Source organism: Epargyreus clarus, unplaced genomic scaffold (assembly GCF_041222505.1).
Source record: "Epargyreus clarus isolate Ecla_fem2 unplaced genomic scaffold, WU_Ecla_fem_2.2 ptg000005l, whole genome shotgun sequence".
In the NCBI taxonomy this organism is placed as follows: Eukaryota; Metazoa; Arthropoda; class Insecta; order Lepidoptera; family Hesperiidae; genus Epargyreus; species Epargyreus clarus.
This window is the reverse complement of record NW_027332213.1, coordinates 13,668,366-13,685,981: the sequence shown is the minus strand read 5'-3', so window position 1 is coordinate 13,685,981 and position 17,616 is coordinate 13,668,366. Positions and strand designations below refer to the sequence as shown.

General features: G+C 35.2%; 1 protein-coding gene across 1 annotated transcript in view; it reads right to left on the bottom strand.

Moving 5' to 3' along the window:
* Window positions 1-589: 589 nt before the first annotated feature.
* Window positions 590-17,616, bottom strand: part of CCHa1 (neuropeptide CCHamide 1) — a 46,394-nt gene continuing 29,367 nt past the window's right edge. The window contains exons 4-8 of the mRNA XM_073093647.1: window positions 11,848-11,883; window positions 4,994-5,082; window positions 4,348-4,439; window positions 2,596-2,701; window positions 590-1,297 (exon numbers count right to left, since the gene is read on the bottom strand). Coding sequence (XP_072949748.1) covers window positions 1,274-1,297; window positions 2,596-2,701; window positions 4,348-4,439; window positions 4,994-5,082; window positions 11,848-11,883 — 347 coding nt within the window. The 3' untranslated portion in view covers window positions 590-1,273. The remainder of the gene's footprint in view (window positions 1,298-2,595; window positions 2,702-4,347; window positions 4,440-4,993; window positions 5,083-11,847; window positions 11,884-17,616) is intronic.

Sequence of the window (17,616 nt, the reverse complement as noted above, 5' to 3'; positions counted from 1 at the left end):
GTAAAGTAAAATTGTGGGATGTTTTGAAAACTCATGGCAAGGGTACTGTATAGATTTGGTTACAGATATTCATGGATGGGAGCCACCTGCAAGACTGCAAGCTTATATGCTACTTAAATGTTTTAAAAAATCTGCAAATCTTTTTTCACACAATTTTAATCATTGTTTTATAAACTACAAAGCACAACCATAATATATTTGTGTGTATCATAGATAAGTATAGATATATCACTTGTAATTGAAGGAAGCCATTAGGCTTAAATGGCTGTCATGGTGTAATTTACGCGGAACAATGCCAACATGCGCAGTTAAGTGGTGCAATTACACGAAATCGAAGAAATAGTGCGGAGAAATATAGTTTCATTCGTAAATTATCTAAAAACTACATTTTTTTAATATTTTTCAAACACGAAAATAGATGACAGTGACAATTTCAATTGTCAAAACTGGTTACATTTTCTTGTTAGGAGTGAGTAATCTTTACTAATCTATGGTGTGTATGTGTATTTTAAGATGAATATAATTAATCGGGGTACAATTAAACACACATACAATGAACATGCTGTGTATATTACAGATTATCGTTTATTTATAGTAACATCAACAATTATTATGTTATACATTTACGCTTCTACGTAACACATTAAATAAATTTACATTTGTACCTAAAGAATATAATCAGCTACGTAATTTTAATTTTTCGTATACTTAACAGTTTTAAAATTTAAAAATAATTTATGTTTGAATAATATTTCTTTTACAGATAATAAATTGCCTCTCGACCACAGACAATGAATACAAATAGACATATATTATATTTAAGATAATCTTTATTAGTTAAAATTGGAATTTTAATCTACTTTAAAATTTGGTTATACTATTGCTGATTATAAAATGTATTTTGACCATAGATAATTAATATAGAAAAACTAATAAAATGTAATTGTCTTTGTTAATTTAAATATTGTTGTAAAAAATTTAAAAGACAAAAGGTTATAAACATGAAGAGATTTATTTTTAAATTAAACGGAGTGAGGCCTGGTTACTTATAAAGTACAAAAATAGGAAAATATTAAGAAAAAAGTAGTTACATGGAATGGCACAATTCACTTACTCACTATATATTACAAAATACTACAAATTGCAACCCAGCCTTGCAATCGTAGTTAACGGGATCTATTAGAGTATTGTAAAAGAAACAGTTAAGTCAAAGAAGGATTGAACTAAAGTAAGTAAGCGCTAAAGAAGGTCAGTCATTTCGGTAGGGTTGTGTTCACTTATCCTCGGATGCCTCTTTCTGAAAACGAAAAATATTAAAATTAAATATTAAAGTAAGTGTTTATAAAGTAAATATTGGTAAAAATATAGGGTGATAGAACTTTTTGTGGTTGGACTCCGGAGGCATCACCGCCACAACAGTTTGTATGGTGTGTTAAGGGAGATATACTAATCCGAGGCGTTTCGATGTAGTCCTCTGAGATAGTAACGCCAAATTGTGACACCTCGCACCTCAGTAACGCCTCAAGTAGGGCTTTACATCATATCGCTGCTTTGCAAGAATAATGGCTCAACTCAAAATTCATTTTTCTGTTAAAGATACATTTTAATCCCAAATATTTCCTATTTTGATGTGTGCTAACATTACTGTGGTTATATACACAACTACTTATAATTGTATTTATCATTATTTTAATTCTAATTTAAATAAAAGATTTCGAAACAAAATCATTGTTTAATTTTAAAGTGGCTCTCCTGGAAAATTACCTTTTTTACTTGTGCCATTATTCTTGCAAAGCATATGTTGATTACAGATGTTCATGGGTGGCAGTGGTCACTTACCACACTGCACGTTTACTAGTACGTAATTTGATTAACATATTGAACATACTTAGAATATTATTAGTTAATATTTATTACATTTTATTGTTTCAAATAATATTTACTATTTGTCTGCTTACTCGTATATTAAACAATTTAATAAGAAAAACAAATTAAAAACCACAAGATCCTAAAATATATAATTCAGTACAAATATATAATTCTTGTGACTTTTTCGTTTTTGTCCAAAATGTTTTCAATTTGAATGAGTTTGTAATGAAATTGCGATATAATATTTATAAAATCACCCCTTGTATGATGCGACGACATAAAAGTAGATAAGCCAATTTGGAAATAAATGAGACACCCGCTTTCTCTAAATAAGGCATTGCCCGATCAAGAAAATATACTTATTTTTTCTGATTATTCTCCATTTTATTTTATATATTATGTAGGTAATATAGATAATGTATTGTATATTGTAGATTCGGTGAACAGAATTTTATGCTATTATCCGTAAGCGTACGAGTATCTGGGGAAGTCTTGGAAAGTATATTTCCCTTACCACACCCTTGCAGAAATAGGCAATCCACAGAGGGTTCTACCACATTCCTACATATACCTGTGGTTTTAAGTCTTTACAAGAAATATGTAAAATGCAACTCGTGAATTTTTGTCCAATTTAAAAATTTGTTTTAAAAAGGATATTCCCAAAACTTGGTTTTGAGAATTTCCTAGAGTTTTGTTACGAAAAACAAGTACTCGTATCGTACTTACCATCATTTGCCAGATCTTGATTTTGGAAAGTAGTTCGTCGTCTAACATGGGCTTGGCTTCAGGAGTCCGGGAGCCTAGGTCCATTGGAGCATCTTCGTTTTCCTCCCTGGAATGTAATAACAAATACGTAAATAACGATTTCCATATAGAAAGTCTAAGATTCCATGTATCTTGGAATACATAAACACTAAACATATGTGATGATTATCATATGTAAGGAAATATTTGACTGGAATGGGAAGTGTTACCGGCGGAAGTCTTAAGGAAAGTCGTGCAAAATATGATAAAACGAGCGCAAATTTGTGTCAACGCTGGAAGAAACTTAATAGATATGATATTTTCTTATTAGTAAAAAAAATACAAGTATATACACAGTCCAAGTAAAGATTTCCATTATGCAAAATCAATTTTTTAGTACAAAAGTTATTCAAAAACAAAATTATTGATTTTGCGCCACTTTGAATTTACCTGGAAACAAAGCTGAAATACAAAAAGATAACACATATTTCTCTATATTGAAACAGTTCTTGTGTTTTGTTATTGGGAAGGACCATCATAGTCTTCAGAAGTAGTAACTTAGCTTTGATCATCTTCAAGTTGAACCCATGTTCTATATAGTTTGTTACAGATGGTCGGTAGGAATATACCACCAGAGCCATTACCATAAGTTACGTTTTGACAAATATGACTGTTTTGGTATTTGTTTACGTATTTGCTCATACAAATTCCAATCAGCGACCCTAGCGGATTGTATCAGAACTATAGTGTCAGTAATGTAAGATTAAATGTCTAAATTGACAAAATGGTAAAGCGCCATTTTGTCAATGTTTTGTCTCTCTTTTTTGCGAACATGTGAGACTTGAGCACTTACTTATTGTTACGTTTACTTAGTCTACTGAAGCAAACGGAACAGAATAATGGACTGAGTAAACGTAACGTAAAATTGTGGGATGATTTGAAAACTCATGGTAAGGGTACAGTAGCACTACCATGAGTTTACAAAAGTATTACTCGCTAGCGACTGCGTAAAATAAATGTATAAAAAATTGTACAGCGCCTCTGGTGGTTACTCGTAGAACTAAATTCCGTAGTGTGAGCCACTCGTAACGTAAAAAACCTATCGAAATCAAATCGCTAGCGAATGTCATTATGACCTATTGCCATACAAATTCGGTCCCATGAGTCATTAATTTGACAGACGTTGTCAAGAAATACCGTAACGATAGTAGTTATGTTATTCACTAGCAAAATGACAATAGTTTTCTATTTACAATTTCTATAGTGGCGTTTCTATGCCAACTCATAGTAGTGCTACAGGTCGTGTTCGTTTGTGAATTCTTACAGAAACTTCTTCTTACTGAAAGATACACATAATATGTGATTGACCGGTGATTGAACCCAATATCCTTTGCATGTCAGACCAGTATTGCGACTGGGCTATTGATAAATTGATATGTCATTTTGAAATAATTATTTTATGTAATAAAGTTATTACAAGTAGATTAGTAGATGTAGAGTGGTTTGAAAATTGATCTCTACTTTTGCTATGTTTGATTTGTCCGGATTGTCACAGGATGCGTGGACATACTGGATGGATCTTTTTATATGCGAATCTTAGATTTAAAGATTTTTCGCTAATGATTCGAATATACATAATAGTGTACATGGGCGAAGACAAGGGGTTTCCACGTAAATCTAAACACAGTTAACTAGCGCCATCTATCGGAAGGAAAGTAAAACTTTAGTACTCACACAAGCCGGTTGGTGGCGGGTGCGTCGTCGGTGATCTCCACCCGAAAGATGTCGTCCATGTCATCATTCTTGGTGAGCTGTCGTGCGCGGTTCTGTACAGGGAAATTAATGTAGATGGCGCTGTTTTACATAAAATTTAAGAATAGATGTCGCTAGTCGTCATTCTTGCTCAGCTGCCGTGCGCCGTTCTGTACAGGGAAATTAATGTAGATGGCGCTGTTTTACATAAACGTTTCCACAAAACGAATAGATGTCGCTATAAAATAAAGGTTTGTAAACCACAATCCTCCTTTGAGTTCTCAAGTGTTGAGATTTAGATGAGGGTGACATGTTATGCCATCTATCTCGATTGTTACTAGCGGTTAGTAATAGTTAGATACTGCTTCGGTTTTAAATCATCCAAACGGTTTTACTAATAAAGTTGGGATATAAATCCGTTGCAATAGTTCGGTACCAACATGGAGTAAAGTGAAAAAGTATACTCAAGACAACCACAAGATTTGGAAAAATGACAGTGCCCAGCTCTGTGGGACATAAAAATGATAGCCAAAATTCCAGGACTGTTTTTTTTAGTGCCAGATATCCACAAATTTCATGCATATGACTTTATGGTCGTTTTTAAATTATTTTATACATGAATACTCACGAGGTCAGCGCTGGCGGCCATGCGTCGTAAGATTCTGGTGAGGTACCAGTCCGGAGCGCTCGCTGGCTTGCCTGACCGCTTGCCGTGGGCTGGAAGTAATATATTGTAGAATTATATGTATATTTATTTAATTCGACGGTTTGAAGAGTTCTCTGCCATTCTACAATGGTGGCACCGCGCTCTATTTGATTTCTGAATAGGATAGGATTTCTGAATCACGCTATGGAAGTTTTTCAACATCTCGTATATATTATACAAGTTCTGAACTGAGCCAAGAGTAATTATTTGAAGTTACGCTTTTTTGATGTCTCCGCTCGATTAAACAATAGGTATTTGCTAATGCTTTCGTAGGAACAGTAAAACATTTCATCTATGATTTCCATGGTTGTTGAAGTAACTTATTAGTTATTATACAACTATTTTAGATTGTAATTTAAAATTATAATTCAGATATCGCAAATACGTATTCCAAATAAAAAAGCCGTATACGCAAGTTGGGAGTGTATTTCTGTAGAAAAGAAATTTATTTCTTTACAAAAATAACAGAATGTTCTATAAAAAGACGCGTTAGTTTGATAGTACGTTGGCTGAATGCAGGCGGATTCCTGGCTCCGTATGTTAGACAATAGAGAATGACTACAATAGCTAAGTCATAGACAACGGTATTGTTTCATAACATTTGTCTATGGGATATTTTTATAGGAAATAGCGTGACCTAAATTTAAATTAATTTAATAAAAATAAGAACTTTCAGATGTCGGGAAATGGAAAATCGGTTAGTTTTTTGGAGTAAAGGAATGTAACGTTAGGGAACTTGACGACATAGATTAGTAAAGATTACTCGCTCCTAACAAGAAAATGTAACCTTTTGACAATTCTCATTGTCATCTATTTTCGTGTTTGACGAATATTAAAAATATGTAATTTTTAGATCATTTACGAATGAAACGATATTTCTTCGCACTTTTTCTTCGATTTCGTGTCTTAACTGCGCATGTCGGCATTGTTCCGCGTAAATGTCCGCGTCATGGTGTAATGACAGCCATTAAACGGCTGACAGAAATGTCAGCCGCTTAAGTCATTTAATGGCTTCCTTCAATTACAAGGCGGTGAGATATCTATACTTATCTATCGACAACTACCGTCGTTGGTAAAATTCGAACGACAATGAACCAGGGTCGCCGAAATTATTTATTTATTTATTTACTCATATCTTACATGCAAGCAGTGACAATCGACCATCGTCATGGTAGCCGACTGTCACGACCCTTAGGCTGCGACTGTCGATACGATTGTTTGTGCTGATTGACATGAATCGTCGATCGTGTGTTACCGCCTTAAGGAATCACAAACGCATCGACCGCGATCAGATAGCTTTGGTGACGATTGTAACATGTCTATGATCTTCTTGAAGCTTCTAGAAAAGCTAAGCGTTTCACGTACTTAAGTTTTATAAGCACACTATGTAAAATCGACATCGCAATGTCAAAATTCACGTAAAAAGTCCAAATTTTCTTTTTATTTAATAATCATGAATTGGTTATAGAATTTTCTTTCTTTTAACAATATAGTGCACGAAACTCCTTAATGTTTTAATGTTTTACTAACTGCATGCTCACTATTAGTTTATTTTAAATTAAGTTATCTCATAAAGTGATATGTATATTTCTTTTGAGAAAAAATGTCTTCAACCAGAATTTGCTTGTCATATTTGAACCTGATATTTAATATTGAGGGATCTTTGTTTCAAAACGAGATTAAAACGTCGCATCATATTAAAATGTGGGAGGTAATTGAATTTCACGGCTTTATCGTTCTGTGAAGCTATTTGAACATTAATCTCTGTTTTTGGATACGTTCTATCTATTTTGTGTGAATAATTCTATTGGCCGTGCAAAAATGTATGTAAATATTTTATTATTAATATTAGAAACCTTAAAATAATAAGTCAGTTGATAAAGACCGTTATTAATATTCAATCTATGCAAATTTCCTTTTTAAAATTTTGACTGTACTAAAAATACAATATAGTAGAGTAAAGATACCTTGTACTGCTTAGGACCAAGTATGAAGGGCTTAATCAATGGGTTAGGGAATACTCCATTGATTCCTTCGAATACATTCGAAGAACCTCAATTGCACTACTAACATTGGGCATAATAAGCAGTGATAGCCTAGTGGTCAGAAATTTGGCTTCCAGATCAGTGGATCTCAGGTACGAAGCCCAGACACGCGCACACATTTTTCGAAATCATATGCGTATTAGAAATTAATTATATCTTGCTTAAACGTCAAAGGAGAACACCGTGAAGAAACCTCTACACCGGTGAGTTCCTAAAAAGAGTTCTCGAGGGTGTACTAAGTGGCCAAATCGCACTTAGCCAGCGCGGTGGATTATGGCCTAAATCCCTCTCACTCCAAGAGGAGACAAGTGCCCAACAGTACGACAGTAATGGTTTGACGATCATTATCCAAAGACAAATTTCTCTACATTGTTGCTTATACAACAATGGGAAATAAATAGCAAATGTCAGGTGTATTTGTCATGCATTCTGTCATACAGATAAGGTATTATGTATCGATAAAATCAACTGATCGCCATAAACGTAATACCGATGATTACAGTATAAACGATATTGTCACCTGTATTTTGAATGATACGTTATCAGTAGCTCCTATCCTACTCAAATAGACATAAAACCCGAACAATACTAAAGAGGAGAGAATCAATATTATCTATTTTACGGGCTAATGATTTCGTTTACTAAGTAAAAACCTTTGCAGCGAATTAGGGGGTAAGTAAACCACACTTATTTCCAGACTGAAGCAGTTTTCGTAGTTTGGTAGAGGGGCGTGGAATCCACACTGTGGATGCCTATATAGCTGATAGCCTGAGTTAACCATCTTAGTTCCCAGGTCAGGTGGAAACGCATCTGTACTAGGCTAGGCTTAGGTAGGAATCTTATTGTCCCTGTAGTTCCGGGACTAGAATAGGGCTACGGTATCCCCTGCCTGTCGTAAGAGTCGACTAAAAGGGGGCTTCCGGGGTTGCGGGCGGCAAGAGTGGGAGCTCGAACCGTCCAGTAAGCAAGGACGGCGGTATGTGTGGTCGCATACCGTCGTGAACACCAGATGGTTTGGGAGGAGCGAAAACTGCTCCCCCAGGGCAGAGCCCAATCGGGGCCTTGCGCTTGGAGGACTCCGGTTGTGTTCCGTCGGACATCCCGGAGTTCGCCAACAAGCGATGAGGACGGCCACCGGGGGGTTTTAGTGCTGTAAAAATCCCACATAACTCGACGTCACTCCCACGTCGTCGCGTACCTCTTGAAGGTTTCCCCCTCGTTATAAAAAAAATGGTAGGAATCTTATAGATATAGTCGCAGTGTTCACAATCCTCCTCATGATAAGTGGTCACTTATCATCAGGTGTTCTGCATGTCGTTTATTACTTTTATATTATTAATAGAAAATTGAACTTAACTTATTTTATTATTAATAATTTTGATTTGTTTATCCAATTATTAACATTTTGCCAATATGCTTAAATTGATCCCACTAATGGATTTACTTAAAATAATTAAAGTTCAATATAAAAAGAATTCATTAAAAAAGAACCCTAAATAATTTTATAACGCCTCCATTCAATTATATGTATCATGTAAAAACCCTACACTGTATATTCAAAGTTTAAAATGCCAAACAGTTACAATAAACTGCTATTGATAATCCAGGGCGATATTTTTATGAGCTGTGGATTACTGTGAAACAGATAACAGTATAAACTCTATGTTATATGATAATAAATGCACGTGGGCGGAGTCATACGTTTTCATTATTAGTCTTAAATTGATTTATGTACCACCTGCACAATAGTTTATATATAGAGCGTAGAGTAGAGCAGTAGAGTTTAAGGGAGAGGCTGTAACGCTTATGGTTTCTTTATATAGCCCCATACTAGGTTTATTCCTATGTCATGGGTGTTATTAATACGCAAAGTTGAACACACAAACACCCAACCCCTGAACAAAAATTGGGGATTGAACCCAGACCTACTGCGTCTCAGACAGGTATGGTGACTGCGCCGCCACGCGGGACCTCCAATTATGTTTCCGTTAAACCATTAGAGCCCTGCTTCGTCCTCTTAAAAGGTGCGATAGTTACATTCGTACTTTTTTACGAAACGTTTAAAATATATCTACGAGTTAATAATGATAGAACTCTCAAAGGTTCAACTTCGGCGGAACCACCGCCACACCTATTTCTACTTAATAACAGCAGTGTTCTGTTTTGAAGGGTGTGGTAAGGGAGACATACTTCTCCGAAGTCGCCCCAATCGAATCAATCCCAGATAGGATTAGATACCGACCTCAGGTAGGTATCTGATCCTATCTGGGATTGATTATAGCCACTTACCACGAAGTGGATTGCATGCTCGTCTGCTACTCATATATTATAAAAAGGACAGATGAGTTAGCAACTCATCTAACTAAAGGCTAAGATGGTCTTATGTGGTGTGTTAGTCAGCACACCTTTCCACCTAATTATTTCACCCTAGAAATAGATATGGCGGTGGTACCTCCCTATCGCTAATAACAGCACCTCACAAATGTGTTTGATTTTAACTTTAAATTCCATTTGAAAATGAAACCAACACAACACAGTGTGTAATTATTGTGAAAGAAGCAACGAGTTTTATTATATGGGTGCGGTTTAATAATGGTGGTGGTGTAATTTCGCCATTCCAATTTGTCACTATTATGAACTGTGGTTATTACATTGCCACCGAGTTTAATACAACATGTGAAACAAATGTTATGTTGTGTGTTTTATGCGGTTAATGATGGGTTAACGTAATGCATTATTGATTATCGTGTAGGTATTAGTTTTAGTGTCTTTTTTATGTATTGCTGCCTGCTACAAGGTAAATGTTCGCAGGTTAATATTATTATATATACAGATAAACATATTTGCTACATATATTAATAGGACTCATAACGGTATAGAGGTGGACTTCGTGGTTAATTATGGGGCACCATCGTCACACTTATTTCTGCCTTGTAGGAGTGTAAAGCACTATAGTTTTCTGGTTTGAAAGGTATGGTAAGGGGGAATTACTAGACGTTACGTTTACGTATCTGTTGCTTATATCAAGTAGGACCCTCATTTTCCATGGGCAGATATCACTTACCGTCAGGTGGACTGCATGCTCGTTTGTTACTTGTATATTATAATAAAACCCACCAATATCGGATTACCAGGAAACATCGGTTAAAAACAACATAAAAACTAGTAATAAAAAAGAATTCTTTCATTCATCGAAATTATTCTAGAATGCAAGTAATACAAAGCTAAGGCTTCAATCATATGACCTATAACACTCGACTTGGCAGGGGGTAAAAACAATACACGTAGTTGGTTATTTTATGTAGGTAATAGCAAAGAAGTAAGAAGCCTACGTTTTTTTTTTTTTTTCTTTTCGAGGGGGAAACCTTCAAAAGGTACCCGGTGCCGTGGGAGCAACACGGGGTTATGTGGGACTTTTACCGCACTAAAACCCCCCCGGTGGCTGTCCTCGGCGCTGCGTAGAGGACTCCGGGATCTCCAAAGGAACGCGACCGGAGTCCTCTCAGCGCACTGCCCCGTCGGGCTCCGCCCTGGTGACTTTGTGTCACCACACCGTCTGGTGTATACGACGGAATGCGACCACACATACAAGAAGCCTACTTATGATTAGCATAGCTGACAATGTTCATTGTTATTTTAATTTTTAAATGATGTGTGTGTTATGGAGTTTCTTTCGCTTCTTTTCCATAAAGAAACACCTTCTGAAGTGGTGGATGATTTATTTATGTATTTGAAATGTATTGCATCACCTCTATGAAGAAAGGCGAAAGGGCTAATTTTATGCCTGATGGCATTATCTACCAGTCAACCTTGGGTGAATATAGAGAATATTGAATCGAGCGCTATAGTAGCCAATCAGTGGTCAGCCTTAATAAATTTATTGTCATATTGACATTAAATTCTTTAAATACAGTGTGTAGGAAAGTTTCTAATTATGCGGATGTGTGAAGTTCTGATATAATTAATGCAGGGACGAAATGTTACGTATGATTTACGCGAATACGCGGTCTCAATTCACATTGTAAGAATGTGAGGATTTTTAATTTGGGGACAACTGTGTTTTGTTGGACTGTTTCGTTCAAGTGATGTAGCATAGACATCATCATCAACCCATTACTGTCCCACTGCTGGGCAATGATATTGGTAGACTTCACATGTTCACTTTTTTTTTAAGATTTCTCATGTATGCAGGGTTCTTCACCATGTTTTCCTTCACAGTTTTAAGCAAGTGATATAATTATCACGTGTTAGCACGTGTTCAGTGCCAACGACTCGCCTTGCGAGTCGATATAAATTTCGTTCATGTGTTGGCGACTTGCCGGGCGAGTCCAATGTTATATATGTAAATATAGGCGGCACTACAGAAGGAATTAATGAATCGTGGCATTGAACGTGATAACTAATACTTCTATACGCACATAACTTTGAAAAATGAGAGGTGAGTGAGGCCTGGGATTTGAACCTCAAACCCCTCGATGAAGAGGCCAAGTTTCTTAACCATCTATGATTAAGGTTAAGTATGAACAAAAAATTTATTTAGGTTGAGTAAAGATTTCTCCGGCGGGTAGGTTTCCTCGAATATTTTTTTAATGTTATAGAAAGTGACAATTATTTATCTTGGAAAAATCAGAGGTGTGTTGGATTCGAAGATCGGGCCCCAGATTTAGATGTCGAGAGATTATTCACTCTTATGTATTAAATGTATATTAAAATTATTAAAATATAACTTACCTCCCCAGCAGGAGTGTCCATAACTTAGGCAGGAACCTGAAATTAGAAAATAAATTTGATTTTAAACAAGTTTTATTTTTATTCTGTTCAAAAAACCTTTATTTCATACCCATATGATGGGGTGAAAGAAGTAATGATTACCAATTTAAATACACTTATTGTTTTATTAATAAACATTAAGATTTTTATTATTTGTAATTAATTCATATTCTGAATATATTTTGAAAATGTACAAGTACACAATACGTGTACTTGTACATGTTCTTAAACTAGTTCTTAATATTTTTATTATTGTTTCCCATACATTGTATTTTGTTATTATTTTAAACTGTAAATCTAAATTACTATTTAGACAATATAATGAAAACCTAATTTCTGCATATACATTATAGTCCGCATTATCAAACCATGCACTGTTTTATTAAAAATGCGTCTTAATAAGAATCATGAAGATGTTATCTGCTATAGCATCAGTTAACTAGATCCTATAAACGTAAACGTACGTTTAAACATCAAGTATTTGTTGTACTTGTAGTATTTGTTGAGATCAAATTCAAATAATAATAATACAAAATAATAATTTAAACTATGTGAATAGGAAAATAAAAAAAATCCATATAGAGAAATATATTGACTGAATAATGACATGAAAGGAGTGCGCTATCCAATTCCGGAAAGGCACGCATACTAAACGAAAGATAAATTATGATCAAACACACGAAAGGTAAATTCTTAAACAATGTTGAGATCAAATTCAAATTCATGAAATAAAATATAGCACGGAGTGCGTTATCAAATTCCGGGAACGTACGTGTACTGAACGAAAGATAAATTCATAATCGATCAAACATTAATAACAACAATTCAAATTCAATTGCATCCAATGATTTGAGATCAAAGCGAAGTCAATACAGAAATTTTCTTCTTATTCAACAGATAACTAGATTTGTGTCAACGCTACAATCTTGGATAGATGAAGCATTAACTGCGCCCAATGCACTCAGGGGACATCACCGTGCATTAGCCGTTATCAAATAAACTGAATAAATCAATAATAATAATGAAATGACATATAGCATGGAGAGCACTATCAAATTCCGAAAAGGCACACAGTACTATATACTACACGAAAGGTAAATTCTTAAACAATGAAATGAAATATGCCTCAGAGTGCGTTACCGAATCCCTGGAACGCACGCAGTATTGCATATTGCACGAAAGGTAAATTCTTAAACAATGAAATGAAATATAGCCCCAAGTGCGTTATTAAATTCCGGGAATGTACAATAAACGAAAGATAAAGCCTTAATGGATCGTACAATACGATAGACAATGCATCGAATTCAATCCAATTCAATTTCAAATCAAAGCGAAGTCAATACAGAAATTTTCTTATCAAACAACTAACTAGATTTGTGTCAACGCTACAATCTTGGATAGATCAAGCATTAACTGCGCACAATGCACTCAGGGGACATCACCGTGCATTAGCCGTTATATCCAATAAACTGTTTGTAGCTGCTAATAGTGCCTTTGTCTCTGAGTGGCTTTATGACGTCATAGTTAGAGACGAAACAAAGATGCCTTTTTATAGCAGCCAACGACCATACAGACTACGCACTATTTGTAATAACAGTGTTAAGCGCTGTTGTGCACAGCTTTGAAGGTGGGTACCGGAGACATACTTATCAAGGTTCAAACTTAGGCTTTAGGGCTAACGAATCAGTGGCCGATCTCAAATGGGGATCTAATTAGGGTTAGATTAGATTTAGACTAAGAACACCAGATAATCTGGTGTTGATTACAAATGTAATGTGGTCATGGTCTACAGTAGCCATTTACCATCAGGTGGACTAAGGCGGAGGCGACAAGGGCGGTCCACCTTGGACCTCTGGTCTTGTGGGCCTTCAAATATCTACAAGGGAACTTGTAAGATATTAAATTGCTAGAAGCTTGTAATATTATATTAACTTTATAGACTGGGCCTCATTCAACTTTCTGCCCCGGGCCTCCGACGAGCTTAGTCTGACACTGTGGTCAACTGCTCCTTGTTTCTATATTAAAAACTAGCTGACCCGGCACACTTTGTTCCGCCTCAAAATCTATTTATCAAATATATTTCATATAAAATAAGGCTATTTTGCTCGTAGATAATGTAGCTTTCGAATGGTGAAATAATTTTTAAAATCGGCCCAGTAGTTTTTGAGCCTGTTCATTACAACCAAACAAACAAACAAAGTTTTCCTCTTTATAATATTAGTGTAGACAAAACCTGATGGATAAGTCACTACCGCCCATGTGCATTTTATATAATTGGAACATCAACACATACATTGAAAGGTGAACAGATATTTTTATTGAGTGGCAAATAACGTATACAAAGAGATGTGTGTTACGTAAATTTAATACGTAAGAATGAATCACTATGAAATGCTCATAGGAAATCTTTCTCTCGTGGGAAACACATACTTTGAAGCGAATGATTGTCAATTCGATCAGGAATTTACAATCATTCGCTTCAATCTCTTTTTATGTTATTTTAATGTCAGCAAATAATACGGTATGTAAAATTATATTATTTATTATAAGATTTTATCTCATTATTCGATTGTGAAGGGTTATGTTTTTCGAAATGTATGGGTTAATGTATGGGTATAATTTCGTATATATGTTTCATTTTTTGGAACGAATAAAAACTCATTTGTGTCAGACTTTAAGTAGAAATTACTTAATAAACTCCTTATTACAGATGTTTTATTGCCGACACTGGCCCCTTTCTACCTGGTCTGGCATGCTAACTTGCTACCCCAACTTCATAAAAAAATTACATTTTTTACTTAGAAATTTTAATGCATCTATAAAAAATTTCCTATAACTTCGTTGTTTTTCGTAGACTCTGGCAAAAAGAGAAAGAATAATCCATTGATCATCTAAAGGCGACTGTGTTAACAAAGAAAATAAAACTAAACAACAGCTTCTTTGAACATAATCAGAAATGTTTCGTTTGAAGTTTCCATTTTCATCATATGCTCATTGTTTTTGAGTTCACACGTGTGTACTGAAAATATTTTAAAGCTATAATTCTTTTTATGTTTTACTGCTTTAGGGTCATAAATGGGGGAAGCCTGAAGTATACTCCTCTGGATATCCATATCTATTTTTATGATTGATGTAGAAAGCGAGCCATGAGTGGCCATTTACCATCAAGTGGCAATTGAAGGTGGTAGATCCCTTAGTGGTTCGACTCCGGCGGCACCACCACCACACCTATTTCTACCTAATAACAGCAGCGTTAGGCGCTGCATGTGTAGTTATACAATTTGTTATGACGACGCGATTCATTTCTATATTCAGAGTGGACTAGCAGTTTTACGCGGACTTAACCATTTTTGAGAATCAACATGGTCCGACGTCACAAATGTATGTCAGCTTCGGTATTTTATTGATAACATAAAGCGATGGTTTAACCTATCCTTGGAGTGACTAGCGGTCACCCCATCCACCTTCTGACACTGCCCGTGTTTTCGCGGATGTGTTACAGTAGATATAAGTATGTCTTTGAGAATTTATTTTGTCTGCCACGGAAAGCGCCTCACACGTGCTATGTCTGAAGAATCATTATGCAGGTTTGAATCGCACATTTAATACCATTATTATTATTATGGATAGGATAACAATACTTTGACCTAATAACAATTGTTTTATAGGTCAAATCTAAATATGATTTTGACAAATGACAACCAGTGGTGGAAAGTTATCACTTAACTAATGAATGGGCGGTTTGCATGTCTGTATGTCACTGCACTCGTTATAAATGGGTTTGTCCGTCAATACGCTAACTAGAATGTTATTACAATTTGAAAAACTGCCGCGATAAGGTTTAACATGAGATATGGGCAGCATTTTTTTTATTTTTTTGAATTAAGAATCGAACATGCAATCCACATGATGGTATGTGGTCACTAACGCCCGTAGATAACTGAATTCAACAAGATAGGATGGAGATCTACTTGAGGCCAGCTACAAGTGCGTCTATCTCTGATGAATAAGTTGAAAGGCCTGATGTAAGTATTTTATTTTATACTACTGTTATAAGGCTGTAATGGGTGTAGAGGTAGTGCCTCCGGAGTCAATCTATTAAGAGTTACATCTCACAGGACGCACCAGAAGGTATTTGCTTTCGATTATACCAGGACTACTAAGAATATTCGAAGATGGTAGAACCCTTTGTGGTTCGACTCCGGCGGCACCACCGCCACACCTATTTCTACCTAATAACAGCAGCGTTAGGCGCTGCCGTGTTCCGGATTGAAGGGTGTGGTAAGGGAGACAGACTTTTCGGAGGCGTTCCAGCTTGTCCTCAGTGGTAGTGGCGCATCTGTGGCCGACCTCAGGAATATCTAATCCTATTACAGATGTCCATGGGCGGCAGTAGCCACTTACCATCAGGTGGACTGCATGCTCGTCTGCTACTCCTATATTATATTAAAAAAAAAACTACAAATAACTAGACTCTGTCGTATAAAAACAATATTTATAGTACAGTCTGCCTAGCCGGGATCGTAGTCTGGAATCATGGAGGTAAAGTTATAAAATGTATGTACGAACTACGATCGAATTTATTGTGAAAATACTGATTAAAGAACTTACCCAAATGAATTTCTCAAAATCAAAACATACATTTCGCTTTTACTTTTCTAATTTACTTTGTGCAAGCATACACGCAAAATTCCCTAAAACTGTTGGGAAGTTTGGAGTCTTAGTAATGTGGTCCTACGACGCTCAATCTATATATGAAAAAATCTATCTAAGTATTTATGAACTCAATATCTACCTATATGGTAGAGAATAATATTATCACCGTGGCAAAAAATATATACCTTTGCAGAGGATATTATTTTGATAAAAAATTAAACTACCTACCTAAGTGCAAAGCGTATAAAAACTTAATTAAAACGTTATTCACATTCATTAAATCCTTGACAGTGCAAATAGTAAACAGTAGAAACTACTGGGAAGCAAATTACAGATTTCCGTGAAATTCCTTATTTATAACTGAAATAGGGACATAGAATTTAACCCAAACTTCATCAAAATCATTCTTTTTATTTTAATCTTTTATGTAATTTTATGTGTCAAATTGTAAAAACAATAACATCGATTTGTCCGTAAGATTAGACCCGTTGCACCGTATCAAATCAATATAATATGATACTTTAATGACCTTTATATTCATGGAAAATAAAATTATATCTGTTTCAATTTAGACATAGTTACCGTATAGAAACATGAAACAAAATATAAATAAGAAAAAATGTCAATATAGTATTTTGATTAAAAAAATTAAACTACGAGTATTTACAGCCTACGTGCAATACGTATTAAAAACTTAATTAAAACGTTATTCACAGAAATCCTTGATAGTGCAAAGTAGTTATAAAACTTCTGGGAAGTAAATAACAGGCTTCCGTGAAGTGCATTACAATCAGTATGCAAACGCATGCATGTTTATAATTGCATGTTTCGTGTAAAAATGATAATTTTTCTACTATGTTAATAAGCTCCTAGGAAACACGAGCTTTTCACAGAGTAATTGAAGCACAGAGGTACAAAGTATGTACATTTGCAACACCACAGAAGTTACCAATGCATCGCCAGCTGTGAAGGACAGCTCTTTTTTGCATCTTTTTTGAAGAGAATGTGTTAAATTAAAAATAAATTTTGACAGACAAATTAAGACACGTGACAATATCGTGAAAATTGAAATTG